The sequence below is a fragment of the Narcine bancroftii genome, chromosome 13 (assembly GCF_036971445.1).
Source record: "Narcine bancroftii isolate sNarBan1 chromosome 13, sNarBan1.hap1, whole genome shotgun sequence".
Lineage (NCBI taxonomy): Eukaryota > Metazoa > Chordata > Chondrichthyes > Torpediniformes > Narcinidae > Narcine > Narcine bancroftii.
The window spans coordinates 73,480,623-73,506,553 of record NC_091481.1 but is presented as its reverse complement, the minus strand read 5'-3'; the positions used below and the strand labels follow the sequence as shown (position 1 = coordinate 73,506,553).

Genomic DNA, 25,931 nt, shown 5'->3' with positions numbered 1-25,931 from the left:
GGTATAAACAACATTTCGGGCCTGAGCCCTTCATTAAGGTATGGAAAAACCTTGACGACACTTCTTCACACCCAGTCCCCTGCAAGGATTCTATTCCCTTCTTACAATTTATCTGCTGCATCTGTTCTCAAAATGAGGTCCTCCAGTCCAGATCATCTGAAGTGTCTGACTTCTTCCACAAACATCGCTACCCCTCCACCACCATCATCTCAGCCCTTATTCGAATCTCCTCCATTACCCACTCACTGCCCTGGCCCCCTTTGCCCCCAGACATAACAAACACAAATCCTCTTGTCCAAAACTACTATCCCTCCAGCCTCTGCATCCAACACATTATTCTCCGTAATTTTGCCACTTACAACATGATCCCACTACTAGACACATCTTCCCCCTCTGTAACTTCCTCGTGCACTCATTCCTCCACCAATCGCATTCGCCTCCCCCCCCAGCTCCTTCCCCTGTGGCCGTAGGAAGTGCCACTGGTGCCCACACTTCCTCTCTCACCACCTTCAAGGCCCTAAACAGGCCTTTCAAGTGAAGCAACATTTCACGGGTATCCCTGGGAGTGATCTACTGCATCTGCTGCTCCTTTTGTGCTCTTCTCTACATCAGAGAGACTGGGCACAGACTGGGAGATCACTTCACCAAGCACCTTTGCTCTGTCTGCATCAGTGACAGGGATCTCCCAAGTGGCCAGTCATTTCAATTCTGCATCCCACTCCCATACTCACATGCCTGCCTATGGCCACTTGAACCTTCCCACTCAGACCACCCATAAATTGGAGGAACAACACTTGATTTTCCGCCTGGGCACTCCCAGACATTAACATAGCATTAACATTGACTTCTCTGGTTTCTGCTAATCTTCTCTCCATTCTCCCTCCCTTCCCTTGACCCTTTGTCTTCTTTCCTCCAGCTCTCTACCCCCTTCCCTCTCCATTTACAGAGTCCTTCCTCCTTCTCCTGCTTGCTGGTGTGCCCCTCCTCCCTTCCTTATCCACCTATTATCTCCTGCCTTTGGGCCTGTGCTCCTCCCTGCCCTCCTCCTCACTATTTTGTTTGAGCGCTTATCCACATCTTGCTCATACCTTGATGAAGGGCTCAAGTCGAAAGGTTGGTTCTGTACCTTTGTTACATAAAGGACACTGTTGGACCTGCTGAGTTTCTTCAGCATTGTGTTTTTACTTCAACCACGGGGTCTGCAGACATTCATGTTTTACTTTTAATTTAATAAATCGTCCCAGGCAGGTGGAAGGTGACACCATCAGCTGATTTACACTGCAAAATAGAGGGTAAGAATGAAGTCAAAATGAAGCAAATAGAAAAAAATGAATTTAAAAGTTGTAAAAGTGAAGGGATAGATTGCAGGAGCATTTCAGAAGTTAAGCTTTGGACTCACCACTTCTGAAGCATCGGGACCTCTTCAATGATCAAAGTGTGCCTGCAAAGTGTGTGCCTCAGGAAAGTTTGACTGCTCTGCCATCACTCACCGTCAACCACTGACAGATTTCTTCTTTCTCCTTCTGTGCAGGATCCACCTTTGTCGCCGATCCCAGCCCTTCTTTAGAATAGGCTTTGGTCTTTGTTTCTCTCTCCACTATCTTGAACCTTTCCATTTGCTTTATAGAAAAGATTTAAATACTTGAACTACAAACTCAGATTTAAAAATTGTACCCTGCATTCTCTGCAGCCCAGCCCACTTCTTCCCGACAGTCAACCTCCTTCAGCTGACCAGGATATGCCACAGACTCCTCCGAGACCGAGTGACATGACTTTGCTCACAGGGAGGCAAGATATTTTCTTCTCACTCTTAGGTGGAAGACTGAACAATGAAAAACAAATGTAGGAGAACTGGTCAAGATCCCAATAACAGAAGCCAGGAGATTTGAATGTCAAGATGGCCCAGCATTCAAGCCTGAAAGCTCTGGATAACACGGGAATACACAAAGCCTATTTAGACCTCATCATTTTTCAATTAGAACCTTAGCATTCATATAACATTATCACCAAAATACATCAAACAAATTACTTCAATAAAAAGCGATTCTCACTCAGCTTTGCCAAGCATGCCATGTGCACACATCTCTGAACTCAGTATGTCACAGCCAAGTGTTAAGGTTACACAAATGTACAGGAATGAGGGGGTATCTGTGTAATCTTGCAGAGAACTGGCAGGAAGTAGGAACTTTTTGAGTGAGCTATACTAAATACAACAGTGAGAAACACACAAAATCTTGCTGTCTTCCTAAGGATAGTCATCCAATGTCAATCTGGACATTGGAAGCAAAGGGAATTTTTTTTTTAACGAGTGCAGAAAAGGGAGGGCAAAATTGACAAAGTCCAGACAACAGATTTTCTGATTCACTAAATTGAACCTGCATTATAACTGTGTTTTAGAACAATTTTCTGGGAGTCAATTTTATTCATGCTGTTTGACATAACTAAGAATCATAGCAAATCTTGGGGAAAGTTCCCAGGTGTAAGAATGAGCTGTTTTTACAATGAACATGAGATTACATCAGATGATCGGGACAAGGCAGTGAATGGTACCAGGAAATACCCAGTCATGATATGAACAAACAAATAGTTGCTGGGGAGTGGAGCACTGCCACTCAGTGGTGCATGGTGATACATTACCGTTTCAATTAGTTTTCTGTTTTCTTGCAGCTGCCTCTTGTCTTTAATCTCGTTGGAGGCCACCCATGTCTTTATTTGGTCTCGCAACCTCTGTGGACAGAAAACATTAAACCGATAGTGGTAAGTTAAAATGAAGTGCATGGGGTGTCTTCAGAAGGGCTGAAAATCATGGACAAGTGATTTGAGTGAAAATATGTAGGGGAAGGAGGGGGGGGGGGGAAGGAACACAGAGTTAACCTTCATTCCTCCCCTTCTCCTACCTCTTCCCCATTCCACCTTTTCAAGAAAGAAACCACCATTTTTTCAAGGACGATGGCAGACTCAATGGGTTGAATAGCCTATATTTCTGCTTCTGTTTTGTTGTCTTATTATCCATATGGGGTAATAAAAGCTGGCTTTGCCAAAAATGTCCAGATTCCATACATCAAAACATTCGTCCAGTCTTTACCCGTTCATTGTGCATCTTTCAATGAGCTCCAAGGCCTTGGAATGACATGATCTCCCATTGAGTTTCTTCAATGTGCTTGGGAGAGACCTGTAAAGCTGCAAATAATCTGTTGTATGGATCATGGAGGGTCAGGTGACCCCTCTGCCTGGAATTTGGTGAGAATGTGGATTGCGGAGGGGCATGTGACCTCTCCATCTGCAACCTGATTGGAAGTCACCTCACCTGCCAGATGTGCACAGGTCAGTGCACATCTGCTAATTGACCCCTTGAATTGTCTCACTGATACCTGGGCTGGACCCTTAAGCTGATGGCACTATAAAGCCCACTGTATGTGAGCCATCTGCCTCATGCTCTTCTAGGACAAACCCAAGCTCCACTCCAGGTTGGGAACCGTAGGCAATGCTGAAGAATCATTGGTAAGGGGTGCACAGAGAAAGGGTTGGAAGTTATGGTCTTGTGTGCCTAGCATCCCTAGTTTATTTAGATAAGAGCCGTGTCTGCTGGGGATATCAAGAGGTGCCGAGTATCGTATGTTGTAACTTGATTGTAAAGCCTCCACCTGCGAGTGTTTGCAAGTGTATTGTTTAATCCAGCAAGTGTGTATATGTGTGTATCTTTCACCCCTACATGTGTAAATAAAAACTACTGTTCAATAAGGTGCGTTCAGACTCATTACGCTTGGGACCCATCAAGCCTGTTTCACGCACACAACAGCGTCATCCCAGCAGAACAATTTGCCACTGACAAACATGGATTTGATAGAATAGTGTAAAGCTGTTCTGTTGGGTTTCTGACAGAAATCAAGCCATTCATTTTCTCATCAGAATTATAAATTTCTGCTAAATTCTGTGTCTGGAATATTGTTAGTGATGTACATATCAGACGGCTTTATTGTCCTGCTTTCTTGCTTAACTTTTCATTCATGTCTGCACTTAACAATATGGCTGAAAAACACAAAGGTGCCATACAGCAATAAATAACAGGAAGGAATATTAAATAATGAAATGTATCCTGTGCAAAAAAAAAGCTTTACACATTACCATGCAGTGCATCAAACACTGACTGAATTCACACACACATCCCCATGAAGAGTGTGATAAAAACCAATGCGATCAGTCTTGCAGATGCTAGATAACACAACCTTCCCTGATACACAGAGTGGAAGTAAAAATCCCAATTTGAGAGGGTAGGATGGGAAAGAACCACAAGCTATTTCCTGCAGAGATCAATGATGTAAATTCACAAATCCATCAGCCCCGGCAGCGATCGCCACTCTGACCAATGGGTGTTGCACCAAACCTAGTAACTACTAGAGAGGTGGCAAAGATCAACCTAGTCAATTCTCCGGACAGTGCATGGTCAAACAAAGCTTTGCTTATATTTTCTTACCTGTAGTTTTTTAATTTCCTTCTTCAGGTCAGCTTCATATTTTTCCTTCTGATTTGCATTAGCTGCGCTGTGAACCTGATGACAAGAAGATTGTTAGAATGGGTCACTGCTCAACAAATCTGACCTATTCACATCACCAGCTCACCTCGAGTTTCTTTTTATTCTATGGTCACTTAAAATATAGCTTTGATAACCTGTCAGGATATTTAATGCAGTGCTTGGAGAAAACAACTACCTATCTGTACTTCAAGAAAATGAAATTCAATTAAATCTGAGTGAAATGAAGGGGATGTGAGGAGAAAAATAGAATCGATGCGAGTTTGGTCATTAACATGGATTCTGTCTCTGTGACTCTAAATAGAACAACAAGTATCTCCAATAGTCCAGCAACTGAATTTGACTTTAAAATAATGAACTCTTTTGTAATGGTGAATGTCTCTTCCATCCAACACCATCTTCAAAATGATCCATCACCTACCCCCCTCCAAATCTCAAAACGCACATTCTCGATACACTTTTTGTTTTAGCTGTGGATCATGCAGTAGCTTCTTCATCTAAAAACCAAGCTGTCCATACTTTACGTACTTGCATGAAAACTTAATTGAATGTACACTGGCGACTGTGTACAGCCTCAGATCACCAGTGTGCAAGTTGATTATATATTTTTGTTTATTTTACTTACCCTGCAAGAGGCAATTCCTTTGCCAGCAGCTGAATTTAGAGTATTTAGTGTTTAGTTTTAATGATATTTGTTGCTCATGTTTTCTCCCAATCATTTTATTTAATGCAACCTAGAAATAGAGTGGCACCATTTCTAACCTGGAAGAAAGTTAACTGGAAATGGAGATGAGTGATAACGATGGAAATAAATGGAGGGATATAATGAATGGGGGTGGGTGAACAGGGATAGACAGAAGTGCCTTAGACTGCACGGAGGAGATAGTCTTATGAACACAAAATCCTGTTCAATATATCTAATAGAATTTTAAGGATTAAAGTAATAAATAAGTGACCACATTAATCAAAGATTATGAGGAGAAGGCTTTCCCATCCCCTCTCATATTGGCAATGGGGCTGAGTGGGAAAATGGAGCAGCTCATGAATGAATGGCAGGGTAGACTTAATGGGCTGAATAGCCTGTTTCTGCTCCTATGACTTATGGTCTATATCTGGGTTTTCCAAAATCATTAAATGGACCACACGAAGGAAAGTTGCATAAAATAAAGACAACATTTGGGGGTAACATATTAACACTGATTAAAGATTGGCTAAAGGACACAAACACAGAATGAGAAGGAATGAGTCATTTTCAGTCTCGCTAGCTTATTGCTGTTAGGGTTCCATCAGAATCTATTGGTACTTTGGCAAAAGTTATAATGAGCAAGCTCAATGGTGTGATTTTTATATTTTAACTTTCTACTAGAATAGGATCTGAGTTGAACCTTTTGGGGGACATTGAGGAAGTACAGTTTAGACTGTCTAAACACCTAATTCAGTTTATGAAGGTCACCTTGTCAGTAGCCAGGAAGTGTATAGCGGTTATGTGGAAGTCCGACTCCAAGCTAAATATCGCACGATGGAACATAAAAATACAGTGTGCATTCCCCTGGAGAAAATCACCTACAATTTACAGAAGAGAGATGACACATTCGTTGAAGTGTGACAACTGTATCTGAGGCACAGAGGGGCACATATAATTCCCACCCACCCCCTCCCCGAATAAGAGAAAAGAAATAATCCATCCCAGCAGGTAAAGGATTAAGAGTATGAAATGGGGAAGGTGGTGCAAACAACGTGTTTTTGCCCCTTCCTGTTTTTATTTAAGATCCAAGGTCCCCCAGCCTCAAGGAGGATTGTTGTCTTTGTCATTGGGTGGTTTTTGTGTTTTTATATTTTGGTATTTGTAGAATTTAAGGGATAGGAGGGGAGGGTATAAGGAGGGGGAAATAATATGACGTGGAAAGAGAACATAATATTTTGTTTAATGGATTTACACGAGCCTTTGGAAAATCAAAAGTAAAATATTCAAAAAACTTTACTAGAATAGCAAATATCTTGTAATTAAAAAACCCTCCACAATTACAAATATAAAATTCAAAAGTGCACTATGAAAACTAAAAATAATAATTATGTAGTCAAAAAGAGAGCTCATATTCAAATTAAGTGCAAATTATGTACATTTTATGATTGACACCTTTGACGAATCCCATGAAAAGCAAATTAAATTAGTAACTTGTAATTTGTAATGTGGTTTGTTCTTTCAAACTTAATTCAAGTGTAATTTGACATAGACAACAGTTATTCCATTATGAACTGGGCAAGGGCAGGGTTGGGAGGATGATTTGCAAGGGAACGCACAAGTCTGTAGCCAATTTAGTTTAAACAAGGTATCCGGCACCTTCAGGGATTGTCGATGTGGGATACATGAATTTTCTGATTGACCAAGACTTACTCTGCCAATGCCCTAATACACATGCATTAAGATTAAGAATACAATTTTAAACTTTTATTTAAAACTTTATTTATTTTAAAATCTATTGTTTATTTATTTATTTGTTTCCCCCTTTTTTTTGCCAGTTGTTTGAGTTTCCGATTGATTGGGTGCCAGATAATGGGGATTTTACTGCACTGCATTACTTTTACAAGTTATAAACAGATAAGAGGGGCATTATAAGGATCAAATTTTGTATTTGATTCAAATTTAAAAGAGAAAAGAGCACACAATGAAAAGGTTGTGGATTTCCGAGCTCAATAGGCCAGAAGAATAGATACAATTTTCACCAGCTCTACCTTTTGCCAGATATCTTCAAAAGTTTCTACGCCCTCACTGACTTTCTTCAAGCAGCGGTCAATTTCTCCTACGGGATTAAAGAAAAAGTGGAAGAAATTAGCATGTCTTTTGAATTGAAGTTTCTACATAAGCTCGTAATGGTCATATATTCCAAATCACTTTATGTCCAATGGAAACCAAGTATGGAACATCACTTCATCAAGTAAAGCCTTCAAGAACAACTTTAGACAATGTCGTGGCAGGTAGGATTCCAATCATTTATTTTAATTGACAGCACAGATACAGCTAAGAGCTCATTTACATAGCTATATTCCAAATAATATAGAATTGTACCTGGTATATCTAAGCATTTTATTAGAATACTTTCCTCAGTGTCTCTACTTTTCAAATTCCTCACACCTGTCGATCAGCAAGCTCACACCCAATGCTTGACATCTTACCTGAGATTCCAGGATTGCCTACACTGTCCCTCTGCATGGCTTTATTCTCCCTCTTCTCCTTACGTCTATGAGTCACTTCTTTCTCGGCTCCCTGAACAACTCTTGCACTCACTTTCCCCTCGGAGCCTGCTTGAACCCTACAATAACTATAATTTAAGTATTAGTAAAGTTTGGAGTTTGGGAAACTCTCTTCATTTTGTATATAGAAAGAGGACCTCACCCAGCAGTTTTTTAATCATTACCAAATCTACAATCATAGCCTTTATAAACTTCTTCTGACATCCTTAAGCCAAATAAAACCAAGCAGCACATCAGCTACAAGAATGGAGATTCAAAACCAAGATGAAATTTACCATCAAGTTGTGAAATCGTGAAGATGCCAATCTGACAGGTCCTTTAGCTTCGATTAAGAATTAGTTTCAGGTGCTTTATTATATCAACCTAAGTTAACTTTTCATTCTTCTATTACTGATCCTATTGGATAATAAAAAGCCAACTCAATACAGAACAATTGCTGATAGCATAAAGCCAAGAAATAGATCACATTCAACTGAGGAGTTTATGTATGAAGGAACTGATAAAAGACAATGACCACCATTTTGGTGGTGTTTTCTAGTCCTGAATGGTGACTTGATTGAATCATATGAGGGCTCTGTCACATTCTCCAACAAATTAATATCTTTAATCAAAATTCTTCCACAGGCAGACACCTCTTATTTTAGATAAGGATGTTAGAAACAGTACTAATATACCATGTACAAATGATCCTTCCTAACAAAATGATACAATCCACAAAATATCTTACCTTGTAATTTCCTTTTATCAGCCATGACTGAACGATCAGTCAGTGCCTTAAAACCATGCTCCAGTGCGCTGCAAGAGAGGTTTTACAGTTAGCAACTCCATTCATAAAAGACAGCTATCAGGAGAAAACAACAATCAGAAATATAATCAGGTACATAATGCCAATACGCTATAATATTCTTCAAAGTAAAATGTTGCAAATCACAGTGTGTGACACATCAAATGCAACACCACTGACTGACCATGTGCAATATGTTACAACCTTAATCACTGTAACCCAAATAACATTTAATACTCTGTAGAAAACATCCAACAGGCCAACATACGTTAAGTGTCACAACTCAATTTGCAGTAAATGCCAACAATCTGGGACGATAACAAAGATATCACAGTCTGACAAAGAGCCTGATCATCCAACCATTAGTGATGCAAATGCTGGCATTTACCCTTCCAGCCTGGAAAGTTGAATAGTTACCAAAATTTATCCATTTGATCCACCACAAACACCTTGTCAAAAAGAAATCCTTTGTTTTTATGTTGGCAGGTGACCTCTAGTAGCACACCAGAGGTGAGCAGAGACACAACTTGGACCCAGGTGAAATTCCCGGGAAGGCAGGACCTCCTGGTCACACCACGGTCAATATTCCTGGTAATTTGCCCTCCTCAGCAATTTAGGGGAGTCCCGCTCCCAATGATGGCGCGTTACGCACTCGTGGGAGTAAGAGGCTACTCTAACCAGAGTTCTCAGGATCTCAGAATTGGACCTTTATGTCACTCTTCATTGTTCATTCAAATTGATACGTGAACTGGATACGGGGTGTTTATATCATCATCATGTGAATACATGTGTCTTTCTTTATCTAGTTCTCCAATTGGCATTGAATGAGATTCAGGTTTGGTGATATGGTCAAAACGTTTAATAAGATGTCAATACAGCAGTGTAACAGGTCTTTTTGGCCCACAAGCCCATGCTGCCCAATTACACCCAACTGACCTACAACCCAGAGGATACAAGGGTACAAATTCCTCACAGAGAGCGCCGGATTCCAACCCTGGTCACTGGCACTGTAACAGCGTTGTGCTATCTGTTTTGCTCACCATGCTGTCCTTACTTAAAAGATAACATAACAAAAATTAACTATTTAAAAAGTCCAAAAAGTAACTATTAATTAATGCTCTCTGTTTTGACACCTTAGCCAATTTCTACACAATATCTGTTTGAAAAATGGTAATGAATAAAACACTAAAGTTTATTGGTCCTGCTATTAACTGGATAAACAGGCCAGTGAAGAGAAAATTAAAAGTGAATATAATCTTTTTTGCAGGAAACACATCTTACCAAATTGGAGCATGATAAATTAAAAAGAGGATGAATGGGACAAATAATATTATCTTCCTTAGTTCAAAGACAAGTGGGGTGGCAATTCTAATTAATAAAATTTAACACCAGTGTTAATAGAAGATCATTCAATTGATCAAACCAGAAGGTATGTAAAATTTATGGAGAAGCATGGACATTAATGAATATTTATGCTCCAAATTATGACAATGAAGCCTTTATAAAGGATATCTTCTTAAAAAGAGCAGAGGGAAGACAAAAAATATATTAGTTGGAGGAGATTTTAATTTTTGCTTGGACCCAATACTAGATAAATTGGCAAGAACAATAATGACGGCGAAAGCAGCAAAAACCACAAATTCATAAATGAAAGATCTAAATCTTATTGATGTATGGAGGCAATTAAATCCCAGAGAGAGAGAGACTACTCCTTTTACTCAAGGGTGCATGACTCACATACAAGGATCGACTTTTTTAATGTCTGCCCAGTTAAAAAGTAGAGTGATAAAAACAGAATGCCTAGTGAGGCTTCTATCAGACCATTCTCCATTAATATTAACTGTAGAAATAATAGAAAAACAAGAGAAGATATGCAGATGATGCCTCAATACTACATTTCTTAAAAGAACAGATTTCTGCAAATTTATAAAGAGGCAGATAGAAATATTATTTTGTGAACCAAATCTGCCGTCTACTAATAATAGTTTTCTGATATGGGACATGCTCAAAGCATATTTAAGGGGATATATTATATCCTATACAAAGAACCTTAAGAGGGACCATATGGCAGAAGTAAATAGTTTGGAGAAAGATATTCTCCAAATATCTTTGGAGAACAAGAAGAATAAAGATTAATGGAGAATAAAAAGCAAAGGTACAATACAATACCAACATATAGGACAGAAAAAAAATCTATATTAAAAAAAATTAAACAACAATACTATGAGTTAGGTGAATGGGCACACAAAGTCTTAGCTTGGCAGATTAAAACAGAGGAATCACCAAGAATGATAAATGCTATAAAAACAGAAACAGACACTCTAGCATATAAACAAAAGGAAATAAATGACATTTTTAGACAATATTATACAAAATTATACAAATCAGAATTACTAAGAGATGAGAATGAAATGGAAGAATTTTTGATGAATGTCAAACTTCCAAAACTAAAAGAGAAAGGATAAAATTAGATACCCTTCACAAGGAAAGAAATCAAATAGGCCCTGGGCACCCTACAGGCTAATAAATCACCAGAGGAGGATGGATTTCCACCTGAATTTTATAGACAATTCAAAGAATTATTAATGCCCCTGTTAATGGATGTTCTGGACCAAGTAGTGGAAACACAGACCCTCCTGGAATCATTCTCAACTGCAATTATTACAGTGTTACCAAAAAAGAATAGGGACCCACTAAAAACTTCAGCATACAGACCAATATCCCTGTTAAATGCTGATTACAAGATACTAACGAAAGCATTTGCTAATAGGTTAGATCAATACTTGCCAAAACTGATACATACGTCAAGCAGGATTTGTTAAAGGAAGGCATTCCTCAAATAGTATAGGAAGATTATTTAATATAATACACATGGCAAAATCTGAACAAAATCCAAGCCTCCTTAGACGCAGAAAAAGCATTTGACCATTTGGAGTGGCCCTTTTTATTTAAAACACTGGAAAATTTTGGAATTGGCAGAACATTTACAAATTGGATAAAAACTTTAGACCATAAACCACAAGCTAAAATAATAACAAATAATCAGATGTCCACAATGTTCCCCTTGAGAAGATCAAGCAGACAGGGATGCTCTCTATCCCCAGCACTTTCTATTTTAGCGATTGAACTGCTGGAAGAGATAATAGAAAGGATCCGAATATAAAGGGCTTCAAAGTCAGGCAAGAAGAAAACAATATCAGTCAATTCATCAATGACGTACTATTGTACCTATCAGACCAGGCTAAATCTTTAGAAAATTGCAAGGAACACTACAAAAATATGGAAGACTGTCAGGCTACAAAATAAACATGGATAAAAGTGAGATCATGTCACTAACAAATTTTGAATATGAAAGATACCAGAGGAAGTAAATTTAAATGGAAAACAGATAGAATAAAATATCTTGGAATAGCAACCGACAATAACTTGCAAAGTCTATTCAAACTAAATGATGTTCCCCTTCTTGGGTAGGTAAAAAAAAGACCTACAGAAATGAAATGACTTACCGATTAATTTGCTGGGAAGGGTTAACTGCGTTAAAATTAAAAAGGATGCAATATCTTTTTCAATCACTGCCTAAAAAAATTTAAGATACTAAACAACCATATTAGACAATTCCTATGGAATAATAAGGTATCAAGAATTTATTTGGGAAAAACTGACATGGGACTATAAGCTGGGAGGACTTCGACTCCCAGATTTCAAAAAATATTGCTTAGTAACAAAGGCTAGATTTCTTGGAGCCTTCTTCACTGAAGACAAACCCCCTTCTTGGGTTCAAACGGGAATGTACTCAAATGGAGGAGGGGGAAGCAAAGGATTTTTATCTATAAATGGAGTGTCAAATCACGAAAGAAAAAGAAGGATAACCCCATTTTAATACATATGATTAGTATAGGGCAGGAAATTAATGAATGTATAGAAAAAAAGTACGGATAGCAATAAAAGCACCATGTGTAAAAATGTGCTATTCTTATAGGCAATAGAATATTAAATTTGTTGTAATTACAAAAGCATAAGATATATTAAGAACCGTTACACGGAAGGAACTCTTATGCCCTTTGAACAATTAAAACACAAATGCAGAGTGACCAATGGGACCTTTTTCTGTTTTCTCCAGCTTAGATCGTTCTTAAGAGAAAGATGGGGCCCAACATTGACCCCATCTGAAATTAGTTAAACCAAACTTTCTGGATGGGGAATACACCCAAATTTATAACAAAAATGTACTATGTTCCCCAGAACAAAAGTGCAATACCAGGGTTGCAGAGATTAAGAAAAAGATGGGAGATGGACTTGGGTGTGGTGATTTCAGAAAGAAGCTGGTCAGATTGGTACAAGGACAACACATCAATTATAAATGCAAGATATGGACTGGTTCAGTATAATCTTTTTACACCAATTCTATCTTACCCCACAAAAGTTACACAGATCAAAAACTGAAATTTCAGAAATGTGTTTCAGGGGTGGGACTGAGGCAGGAACTTTTCCAAATGCCACGTGGTCGTACGTGAAGGTGAGGCCAATTTGGCAAGAAATCACAGAAAAATTAATCGGGGATAACAGGAGGGGCCTTCACGGGCGACCCAGAGCTGTATCTTCTAGGTAATTTTATGGAAATAAGCAACAAATTGAATAAATATCAAATCTCATTTATAAAAATAGCATTGGCATTAACGAAAAAAATGTATCGCTATCACTTGGAAGTCCGCAACCGTAATATACTTAAAATATATGTAAGCTGATGATGAACAGATCTGTATGTATGGAGGGAAGGGGGAGGGAGGGATATATACAGTTATATCCTTATTTTGCTGCATAAAAAAAGGCTGCGAAACTTGCTGATTTTCTCCAACATTTATGTGTAAAGAATAAACAACCTATTCCTCCAACAATCCCGCTATAAATGCAATGCTGCCAATCTACCTCCCTGCTGTAAGCTTTCACTCCTTGCTCATCATCAACTAACCAAAGCCAATATTAAAGGACTGAGATCTAAAAATTCATGACTGCCAGAGATTAACAAAACAAAAATCACCTTAATTTTAAATTTCCCACAAGACCAAAAAAAAATCAACTCCACATTGACCCTTCAGGATCTTGGAGCAACACAAGAGACTGCAGATGCCAGCAACACACCACTGACTCATTTATGTTCCTCACAAACCCACAACACATTGTATCATCCTTTCCACTTTCTGCTCTATTTTCTACCCTCACATTCTGTTTCCCATCCCCCTGCCAAATTAGTTGAAACTCTTCCCAACCACTCCAGCAAACCTGCCTATCAGGATATTGGTCCCTTTCCAGTCCAGGTGCATCCTGTTCTTTTTGTACAGGTCAGATCTTTCCCAGAAGAGATCCCAATGATCCAGAAATCTAACCCCCTGCCCCCTGCACCTTCAGCCACACCTTCATCTGCCACAACTTCCTGTTCCTACTCTCTCTGGCAGCCATCCTGAGATGACCACCTTGAGGTCCTCCTTTTCAGCTTCCTTCCTAACTTCCTATATTCTTTCTTCAGGACCACATCTGTACTCATACCTGTGTCCTTGGTACCAACGCAGACTCCAACATCGGGTTGCTCACCTCTCCCGTTTGAGAATGTTGTAGACTCAATCTGAGACTTCCCTGACCCTAGCACCTGGGATTCATCATACCATTTTGGATCTTGATCTTGTTTACAGAACCTCCCTCCTATCTAATTGCCTCATTATCGAATCCTCAATCACTATAGCTCTCTTCTCCCTTCCTCCTTTCTTTCTTAGCCAAAGGGCCAGATTCTGTGATTTCTTAGCTAATGACTCCTTGCAGTTTGATATGTTGGCGCTGCCTGCTTCCCTGTCATTTGGTCATTATTCCTATTTAACATCAATATTATTTCGGAATGGGGCATGATAGTACTGCCTAGTCCTATTCTCACCTGATACATTCTGTCACAATCTATGGTAACCCTGGCCTCCTGTTCAATTGAAAAGCAGCAGCGTATTTAGTAGATTTCAATAACTAGTCCAATCAGCTGCTTCATGCTCTGCAGCAACTCTTTGGCTCTCTGCTTTGAAAAGATACACATCTATCTCACAGCTGATGGGTCAGGACTGTGATGCATCAACAATGCTGGATCTATTGGTTTCGTCCACAACTCACCTTAAATTGCTTGATTAATCAATTAACGCAGCAGGACAGCCTGAGTGCCTTAACACAGTGTTTACTGAAAACAAATGCTTTCTCCAGACTTCTCTTGATCCTAAGACTTGAATGTGAAATAAAAAGAGAAACAAGGCCCCTCCTCTTCTCCACCCATGACCACCCCTAGAACAAAGCCTCACACTAATGCATTAATCAACTTAGTCAATCAAAATCCTACATTTTCCACATTCTAATCAATGTTCAAGTAACCAAACCATGTTAAAGAAGAGAAGATAATTGATTTGAAAGTAATCCTCAAAATTCAAACTTGGTTCTCCTGAATTTATTTCTGAGGGCTTTTAATTTCCCTCACAGTGAAAATCAGTGAGGACTTCAGAAACCACAACATGTGACCTTTGCAGCTATCTGCTCCTGCTTTCATTTTCTATTACTGGTACTGTCAAGGGTCCTGTTATATATTTTCTCACCTCACTCTTAAAGCACAATCAGTATTAAATTCGCAGAAGTCGATTTGCAGTAATAACAGTGAAATAGGTAGATTCTAGAGAAAACTGACAGAGTGGGGTGATATATAATGCCAATCGCATTCTCACTCCTGGCTTGATTAATCAAAAGTATTTTTAAAGCAGGAGTTTGCTATGTCAAACTGATTCACTGCCATAGACATAGCTAAATAAGGGGTTTGTCAATGCCATATATGGGACGGAGCAGTATAATTTCCTGCCCCAGTTATACCTTACACCTCAGAGAGACACAGAAGCTAAAATCTGAAGCAAAACATAATCTACTCGAGGAACTCACCGGCTTAAGCAGCATCAGTGAAGCTGCAATAGTAATTTAATTTAAAAAATATTCAGTTAAACTAGTGAAAAAACTCAACTTTTCAATAGTGCAGACAATCCTTTTGTGGTGTTAGAGCAGTCCCTGATTTGTTTAACAAGAGGAGGTTCATGAGCCCAACAGCTGTTGGAAATAAAATGTTCTTGAACCTGGATATGCTGATCTTAGGGAAACTGTAACTTCTGTCTGAAGGTTACAGTGAGAAGTGAATGTCCCAACATTCTTCTGTTCTCTGCAAATAAGATCCTTTCTGAGGGAAAAATTGGGTCCAGCAATGATCCTGCCTGAATGGAGTGACTTGGAAATTCTAATTCGAAAGGGGAATGTGTGTAAATTTATTTCTAGGATTTATTACATATTCCAAAGGGAGGGTCTGAAACTGGGTCTACAAAGGTCAAGAGAGAGATAGGAGTCGGACTTGGGTACAATAATCAATGAAGAATGGTGGCAGGATCTTGTCTGGACACTGTGATGGGGTTTGTCAATGCCATATATGGAATGGACAACAGACTCGCCAAGGCAAATAGCGCCTTTGGAAGACTACACAAAAGAGTCTGGAAAAACAACCAACTGAAAAACCTCACAAAGATAAGCGTATACAGAGCCGTTGTCATACCCACACTCCTGTTCGGCTCCGAATCATGGGTCCTCTACCGGCACCACCTACGGCTCCTAGAACGCTTCCACCAGCGTTGTCTCCGCTCCATCCTCAACATCCATTGGAGCGCTCACACCCCTAACGTCGAGGTACTCGAGATGGCAGAGGTCGACAGCATCGAGTCCACGCTGCTGAAGATCCAGCTGCGCTGGATGGGTCACGTCTCCAGAATGGAGGACCATCGCCTTCCCAAGATCGTATTATATGGCGAGCTCTCCACTGGCCACCGTGACAGAGGTGCACCAAAGAAAAGGTACAAGGACTGCCTAAAGAAATCTCTTGGTGCCTGCCACATTGACCACCGCCAGTGGGCTGATAACGCCTCAAACCGTGCATCTTGGCGCCTCACAGTTTGGCGGGCAGCAGCCTCCTTTGAAGAAGACCGCAGAGCCCACCTCACTGACAAAAGGCAAAGGAGGAAAAACCCAACACCCAACCCCAACCAACCAATTTTCCCTTGCAACCGCTGCAATCGTGTCTGCCTGTCCCGCATCGGACTGGTCAGCCACAAACGAGTCTGCAGCTGACGTGGACTTTTTTACCCCCTCCATAAATCTTCGTCCGCGAAGCCAAGCCAAAGAAGAAATATGGAATGGAGCAGTATAATTTCCTGCCCCAGTTATACCTTACACCTCAGAGACTACACAGATCAAAGTCTGAGATTTCAGAAATGTGTTTTAGGTGTGGTGTGGAGGTGGGAATTTTCGTCCACTCTATCTGGCTATGCTCAAAGGCGAGACATTTTTTGGGAAGACTCAGGGGATATTCTTAAAAAAATTACAAAAGTCGATTTTCCACAGGAGCTGTTCTCTTGGGGGATATTGGAGAAGTGCGGCTTAGACTGACTAAATTCTAAGTTTTGTTTGTGAAGGTCACCTTGGCAGTCGCCAGGAAATGTATAGCAGTTTCATGGAAGTCCAACTCCCAGCTAAATACCACATGATGGAATATGGAAATGGAGAGTTGCATTCACCCTGGAGAAAATCACATATAACCTATGGAGGAAACGTGACACATACGTTAGAGTATGGCAACCTTACTTGCAGTACATTGATTTCCCATCTTTTAGATGGAGATAATTATCCCAGTAAGGCTGGAGGTGTGATTATGAAAATGGGACTTGGCGCAGAAGATGCACCTGCCAGTTTCTTTTCAGGTCCCTAGTTTTCTTTTGAGTTCCCTTCTTTTCCTTTTAGAGTGTTTTCTTTTGAATGGTGTTGCCATTGTTATTTCTTTTCATTACACATTTTGATGGGGGTCATGTGTCTCATGATTATGATCGAGATAAGCTTTTACAATGTTTTCGCTGAGACGGGTGGGGGGGGGGGTTAGGATAAATAGGGACTTTAGGTATATTTATGTGCATGGATGGCTTTGTTTATTGGATTTTGTAAGTCTGTGAAAACCAAAATAAAATATTTTTAAAAAGAAGTGGTTGAAACCAGGATGATGCTGGCTGCCTTATGAAGGCAGCACCTCACATAGATGGGAGGTTGGAATCTGTGATGGACCTGCCTATATTTGTTACTTCTGCATTCCAGGCCAATCAATTTACCAAGCTGAGATGCAACCAATCAGCATACAGGAGTGCACCGCTTAACGTCTGATTGGGCAACATCCAACCGCACCTACATCCGTTGTCCAATAGGGTTATAATGGAGTTCAGAAATCCCGATTGGAGAATGCGAGAAGGGGACATTGAGGAAGCAACCAAAATTGAAGAGGCGAGGGAAAAGGAAACTGCAGAAGAAGAAGAACAAGTGCAGAAGAGCTTCACTGTTAAGAGGTGAGCCAAATTCTTTGCAGACCATAACAGCTTGCTGAAGAGATGGACCCAAACACTGAACGCTTTTCACTGATAGAGAGGAATGTTCATGCTGTATTTGCTATATATAAAGAAATGTATGAAGAAAAGAAAAAGCAAACTAGATAAACAGCACTGGGCATATTCCTGAAGAAACCAACACCTCCCCAGGAAGAACCTCAGCCAGGTCCTTCAGGCATTACAGAGTGATGATTCGTCAGTGGAGGTTATTCAACCTGAAACTCTTCCAGTGAAACACAATGAGGAAGTGGAGAACAGTGATGTGGATGATCCTGCTCCTCTGTTAAACTGTGTGTGATATAGTCTATAAAGTGTTTACATTAAAAAGTGAAAAAAATTAATTTGCTTAGTTTATCCTAAGTTTAGTATCCCATATAGCTTTGCTAATATGGTGTTCGCATAATGCCCAGTTTCACAGAATGTATCGTGGACGTTAACCAGCGCATGCATACCTGTTCATTCCTGAGTTAACCTGCACAAGTTTGATAGAGTATATGAGAACATACCAAATCTCCTCAGGCTACTTGGAAAGTAGAAACGATGGTGTGCCTTCATCATGGTTAACTCAATGAGCTGGCTCCAGAAGTTTTCTGAAATATGCACTTGTAGGAACTTGAAGGTTCCACCCTCCTCCTTCCTATCAAGATGGACAGGTGTGTAACCTCTCTCATTCCTAAAATCAATAACTTGCTCCTTGGTCTCGGTGATGCTGAGAGCAAGATTGTTGTTCTGGCACCACCCAACCAGATTCTCAATCTCCATTCTGTACCAAAACACTTCATCAATCATTCCTGAATGAAGGGCATTATCATACATCATTCTGTCTCTCATTCATTCTCTGCTTTTACTCGCACAGTTGCATCAAGTTCCATGATACCTCACTACTAAGCCAATTATATGAATGACCTCAACAATGTCCTTACTCACTCCCTATTAAATGGCATAAATGAATTAACTTTCCAAAATCACCCCAAATCACACAAACATTTAGTTCACATTTTCATTCACTCACCTGCATGCATCAAGCACCAAAATTTATTCAGGACCAAACAGGAGAAATTTCATCACTCAAAGGATGATCAATCCTTAGATTTCTCCATCCTGGAGTACCATGGATACTCAGTTATTGATTGTGATCAACATTTGAGACTTGGATATTGTCCACATTACAGAAGAGGAGATGCTGGAGGTTCAATACATAAAGGTAGATAAATCTTCAAGGCCTGACCAAGTGCATCTGAAACCTTGTGGAAAAATAGGGAAGAATTTCCAGGAAGCCCTTACTGAGATACTTGTATCATCTTTGTCTGGAGGTGAAGTTCCAGAAGACTGAATAGTGACTAATAATGTATCAGGAAAGACAAGTCGGAGAACTACAAGTCAGTGAGCCTGGTGTCAATAGTGGAAAAATAGTGGGAGGGGATACTCACAAACAGGATCTATCAGCATTTGGGATAGGTATGGTTGATTAGATGGCTTGGGTGGCATAGAAAATCACATTTTACAAATATTGAGGTGACCAAAGGGATTTATGAGGGCAGGACGATGGATGTTGTGAATATGGACTTTAGCAAGGTATTTGACAAGGTTCCACATGGCATGAGAGGGGCCTGTGGGGCAACCTTTACCACATAGGGTAGTCTCTCACTGGAACTAGCTGCCAGGGAATGCTACACAAGCAGGTAAAAATTTGACCAAGAGATCTGGACAAATGTGCAGACAGGAAAGGTTTAGAAGAATGTTGACCAAATACAGGCAAACAAGACTAGCCCAAAATGCCAACTTGGTCAGCATGGACGAATTGGGCCAAAAAGTCTGTTCTGTGTTGTATGGCTCCACAATTGTGACATTTAAAAGATATTTGGACAAATTCTTTGATGGAGAAGGCTTGGAAGGTATTAGCCAAACACAGGCAAATGAATTCAGCTCAGCTGGGCAACTTAGTTGACATGGGTGTGTTAGGCTAATGGGGCTGTTTCTTTGCTTTATAGCACAATGATAAATTTGTAGATATTAATGGAATTAAGGAATATGTGGGAAGGCCAGGAAAATGTAATTGCTGTGGAAGATTCACCATGACCATATTGAATGACAGAGCAGACTCACGGGACTGAATAGCCTGCTACTATTCGGATTTTGTCTGAGTAGCCATTGAATTACAGTACACAACCATTCTCTATGTGCTTCCCCCTTCTGAAGGGTAAAACCAGACTTTTTCTGCGCAACATCAATTCAAAGAAATGGAAAGGAAATTGTCCAGATTAAATTCATTAGCTGTGTGCCAATGCCATTTCAAATGGACCTGAACTGTTTTGTGCATGTGCAATTGGACTTACATCTAAAAGAGCAAGTCAAGGTATAACATGCAAATACATTTTGTTTTCATTTTTCAAACTCTAGAGTAATGTTCAACAAATAGTAATCATCAAACCACAAAAATCCCACTGAAAAATAAATCTGCAGGTAATGAAATCCAAAATAAAAGGAGAACATTGCAAGTATTCAACGGGTCAGGCAACATGTGTACAGAGAGAAAGAGGTAATACCTTGTAAGAACATAGTTTATCATTCCACAGATTTTGCCAGCCCTACTGAGTGTTTCCAGCATTTTCTGTTTATATAAAAACATAGAAATGCTGGAGGAACTCAGCAGGTCTCACATCGTCCACAAGAGGCAAAGATATATAACCCACATCTTGGGCCTGAGCCCTTCCCCAAGTTATAAGCAAAAAGCAGGTAGGGCAGGAGCAGCAGCACAGGTCGAGGCAAAAGGCGATAATTGGAAGGATAAGAAGGCAGGAGAAGAATGGTGAGTATTAAATGGGGGAGAGGGGCTTGGTCTGTAAATGCGGGGCTGGAGGAAAGGAAACAGGGAAAGGGGAAGGGTGACAAAGCAAGAGGAAAGGAGACAGGGAAAGGGGAAAGGTGACAGACCAAGAGGAAAGGAGACTTGAGGATAGGGTGAGGGTGACAGAGCAAGAGGAAAGGAGATGGGGAAAGGGGAAGGGTGACAGAGCAAGAGGAAAGGAGACGGGGATAGGGGAAGGGTGACAGAGCAAGAGGAAAGGAGACGGGGATAGGGGAAGGGTGACAGAGCAAGAGGAAAGGAGACAGGGATAGGGGAAGGGTGACAGAGCAAAAGGAAAGGAGACGGGGAAAGGGGAAAGTGACAGACCAAGAGGAAAGGAGACGGGGAAAGGGGAAAGGTGACAGACCAAGAGGAAAGGAGACTTGAGGATAGGGTAAGGGTGACAGAGCAAGAGGAAAGGAGACGGGGATAGTGTAAGGGTGACAGAGCAAGAGGAAAGGAGACAGGGATAGGGGAAGGGTGACAGAGCAAAAGGAAAGGAGACGGGGAAAGGGGAAGGGTGACAGAGCAAGGGGAAAGGAGACAGGGATAGGGGAAAGGTGACAGACCAAGAGGAAAGGAAACGGGGAAAGGGGAAGGGTGACAGAGCAAGGGGAAAGGAGACAGGGATAGGGGAAAGGTGACAGACCAAGAGGAAAGGAGACGGGGAAAGGGGAAGGGTGACAGACCAAGAGGAAAGGAGACTTGAGGATAGGGTAAGGGTGACAGAGCAAGAGGAAAGGAGACGGGGATAGGGGAAGGGTGACAGAGCAAGAGGAAAGGAGACGAGGAAAGGGGAAGGGTGACAGAGCAAGAGGAAAGGAGACGGGGAAAGGGGAAGGGTGACAGAGCAAGAGGAAAGGAGACGGGGAAAGGGGAAGGGTGACAGAGCAAGAGGAAAGGAGACTTGGGGAAAGGGGAAGTGGAGAAAAGTGGGGAGGCGACCTCAGAAACCGGAGAAGTCGATGTTAATGCTATCCAATTGGTGGGTAACCAGGCAGAATATGAGATGTTGTTTCTCCAATTTGCAGGTGGATGAGGCCATGGACAGACATGTCAGCGTGGGAATGGTATGGAGAATTGAAATAGGTGTCCACTGGGAGATCACCATTATTGCAGCAGAGAGAGCAAAGGAAATCAACAAAGCGACATCCTAGTCTGCATCCAGTCTATCCAATGTAGAGACCACAATGGGAGCAACAGATGCAGCAGAAAACCACTGCAGATTCACGTGGTTTATGTACTGTTAAATTGCTCCAACAATGGAATTCAGGAATTACAAAAAACATAGCTAACAGGGACAGCAAAGATATAGGGAATATAGAGATGGCAGAGAACTGGAAATTCAAAGAGGACGGGAAATGCTAGACACACCTGGTAGCATTGGGTGGCAGAGAGGATGTGTACACTGGGTGGCAGAAGCCATAGGCATACCAGGTGACACCAATTGTAGGGACACAAGGGAAGAGGTGTGGGTTACTGGTGAAAGGGCTACAGACACTGTAACATGATTAAAATGACATGGAATTACTATTCAGAGATGCTTAATGACAAGTGCTGCATTGGGGGTTACAGAGCTACTGGGTAAGTGAACAAAGGAAATAATGAATAACAGGACCAACAACACTGCAGGTAACAAAACTACAGAAGTATCTGATAATAGGGGTTATAACAATGTGTAACTGGTAGAGCTTAATTACCAAACCAGCATGATGAAATGTGGATGTTATGCGAGGAGTTAATGTAGAGGTAAGTATATATAGTGCAACTCCAATTATCTGAAATGGCCTACGTTTTTTTTCGGAGAACTGGTCATTTTTAAAAAATCAGCCCAGTAGCAACAGCAAATCACTTGTATCAATGTTTAAACAATAGAGGGAGGCTTTTTAGGCATTAAAGTAATGTTTAAATCTTACCCAAAAAATGCTGGCCACTGCTGATCACTGAGACCTCCCAACCGCAGCTGATCCTCAACATGTACCCACTGCTGCCGATGATCCCCAGGGAGTCTTCCCAGGTCACCGGAGCTCCCAATGCCGGAGTCCCGACTCCGAATCCTCCTCTAGGCCTACTGCACACGCACACCAGGGAGTCCAGTGTGTGGGGCAGTAGGCCAATGGGATGGTTTATAGTCCACATCAGGAAGCCAAGGAGGGAGGGGAGGGGACCCCACTGAACCCAAGGTCCCGCTCCCTTTGATGATGCCGAGACAAGGGATTCTTCTAACCGCTTGGGGCTCGGAAACAGTGGCACACAGTTTGAGAGGGAGAGTTGGAGAAAAGCCAATAGGGGAAGGTAAAGAAGAAAGGGGAAGAGAGAGGGGAGGGAGTTGCTTGATACGAGGAAAATCGTCGTTCTAATTTCATGTTGTGAATTATTTTTTTCAACATGTGAGGTCAGTTTAGCTCCAAATAAATTTCAGATAAATGAGGATTTATGATTTTTTTCAGATATCTTTAGTTACTCAAATTTTTTTTTAAATTTGGATAAATGAGGATTTTGGAGAATCCAATTTCAGATAATCGGTTATACTGCATAAAACAAAAGGAGATCAATCCGATTGGGTCAGCAGTAAAAATGCTAAACTGAATGCCCACAAGCAAATGGAAAAGAGGTTTCTATTTCTCAGTCTGTGCCCTCACAGAACATTCTGTGTAAGCTAATGCCCATCAAGGTATCAGTTTCTGATGGACCTCCTCTAATTTTCATTCTGTTCAATAAAGCTAATGTACCAAGCTGGTGTTAAGAGGGTGAAAGACAAGAACAGTCCACTCAGTGTCAAGCAGTTCCCACAGTTCAGAATCACTCCTCTCTGTATTGCACAGTTATTTACATTTGTTTACATGTGCACATTGTGTCCAGTTTTTTGGCACTACCAATAAGTGATAAATCTGCCTGGCCCGCAGGAAAAAATCATCTGTGTTGTATGCTATGTCATGCACAGTAATATACTCTGACAATAAATCGAAAATCCAACTGATCATAGCAGTTTAAAATGCCATAGGATAATGAGCCTCCAAATATTTGAATGAAAAAAACGGACAGTATCTATCATGAAATGGCAAAATTCAATAGCATTTGGAAGGGTTTCTTAAAAATAAATTTGTCCATGAAAGCCTTAATAATCTGTAGTCTGAATTCAAGAACAATCTGGCAGAATTATTTGAGCATTAATAATAACAACGGGTAACAGTGCTTGCAGCTAATTCCTCTCAAAAAACTACTCAGAAAAAAAAATGTGATTTGTATGCGATAACATATCAACAGGCAGCAGATCTCACATCCTCCTTTAGAAGGAGCTTGTAGTGTACAACCAGCGACTTGGCTTCAGTCTGACAGTACGGGAATAAACCTATTACGTTTGAGTCAGGTTCAGTATCAAAAAAATTCTAAGACTCTGGACTCAAGACAGGTTGGCTGAGGTTCAGTCTGACATAAATATTACACCATTGTAAATGTCTGGTAGCAGCATGCAGCTACATGGTTAACACATGAAACATGGAACTCCATGGACACAGGGATACTACTAGCACTGTACAGGTTGTTCATGCATGAGTAACACAGATTATGGGGACAAGAAAGAAACTGATTAAATGTACTACTATGACACTGGTTACAAATCACTTCAGAATTAATGAATAACAGGATTTCCTTCAATGATAAAGGGTTTCAATTACATTTGCAAAGTGAGGCTGCAGAGGTATTTGTTGGCAAAGACTGTGTAAAACATGGATGGCTAAGCCATTCTAGGCAACCCAGCAAAGTGAAACCAGGTTAGTGATATAGACGAACAAAATGGGCTGCAGAGCTTGTGAATCAGGGACTACACAGTGAGACGGTGGAAACTGGGGCCATCAGGGCACATGGTTGTACTGTCAGCTGGATTATGACCCACAGGAGCCACCAGGAAGATTTTGTTTAGGATTTTAGCTAAATCAAGCAGCTCAGGAACTAATTAGATAGATTCATGAAAGATGTAATAGAACCATAGAACATTACAGCATAGAAACAGGCTTCTTCGGCCCTTCTAGTTTTTTTTGCCTAGTCCCACTGACCTGCATCCAGTCCATGGCCGTCAATACCTCTCCCATCCATGTACCTGTCTAAATTCCTCTTAAATATTAAAATTGAGCCCACAATCACCACCTCATCTGGAAGCTCACTCCACATCCTCACCACTTTTCCCCTTTCACTCTTAACCCATGTCCTCTGGTTTGTATCTCACCTTCCCTCAGTGGAAAAAGCCAATCTACATTTACTCTGTCTATTCCCTCATAATTTAAAAAACCTCTATCAAATCTCTCCTCATTCTTCTTTGCTCCAGGGAATAAAGTCCTAAGAAACTCAGTTCCTGAAGTCCAGGCAACATCCTAGTAAATCTTCTCTGCACTCTTTCTATCTTATTGATATCTTTCCTTTAGTTAGGTGAGCAAAACTGCAGACAATACTCCAAATTTGGACTCACCAATGACTTATGCAGCCTTGCCATAACATCCCAACTCCTGTACTCAATACTTTGATTTATGAAGACAAAGATGCCAAAAGCTTTCTTTCAACCCTGTGATGCCACTTTCAGGGAATTATGTATCTATATTCCCAGATTCCTCTGTTCTATCGCACTCCACAGTGCCCTACTATTTACCCTGTATGTCTTAACTTGATTTGTCCTTCGAAAATGCAACACTTCATACTTGTCTGTATTAAATTCCTTCTGCCATTTTTCGGCCCATTTTTCTAGCTGGTCCAGATCCCTCTGCAACCTTCTTTCCTGTCCACAATGCCTCCTATCTTAGTGTCATTGGCAAACCTTCTGATCTAATTTACCACATTATCATCCAGATCATGGATATAGACGACAAACAACAATGGTCCCAGCACTGATCACTGAGGCCCACCAATAGTCATAGACCTCCAGTCTGAGGAGCAATCATCCACCTCTACTCTCTGGCTTCTCCCATCCAATCCAGTTCATTATTTCACCATGAATACTTAGTGTCAGAACCTTCCTGACTAACCTCCCATGCGGGACCTTGTCAAAGGTCC

General features: G+C 40.8%; 1 protein-coding gene across 5 annotated transcripts in view; it reads right to left on the bottom strand.

Moving 5' to 3' along the window:
• Positions 1 to 25,931, bottom strand: part of LOC138748605 (CCR4-NOT transcription complex subunit 3-like) — a 97,271-nt gene that overhangs the window by 51,693 nt on the left and 19,647 nt on the right. For 4 of the 5 annotated variants that reach the window (XM_069909084.1, XM_069909087.1, XM_069909085.1 and 1 more), the window contains 5 exons: positions 8,511 to 8,578; positions 7,265 to 7,332; positions 4,475 to 4,549; positions 2,638 to 2,727; positions 1,491 to 1,619 (listed from right to left, as the gene is read on the bottom strand). In XM_069909084.1, coding sequence (XP_069765185.1) covers positions 1,491 to 1,619; positions 2,638 to 2,727; positions 4,475 to 4,549; positions 7,265 to 7,332; positions 8,511 to 8,535 — 387 coding nt within the window. In that variant the 5' untranslated portion in view covers positions 8,536 to 8,578. The remainder of the gene's footprint in view (positions 1 to 1,490; positions 1,620 to 2,637; positions 2,728 to 4,474; positions 4,550 to 7,264; positions 7,333 to 8,510; positions 8,579 to 25,931) is intronic. The other variant, XM_069909088.1, reaches the window with a different exon arrangement.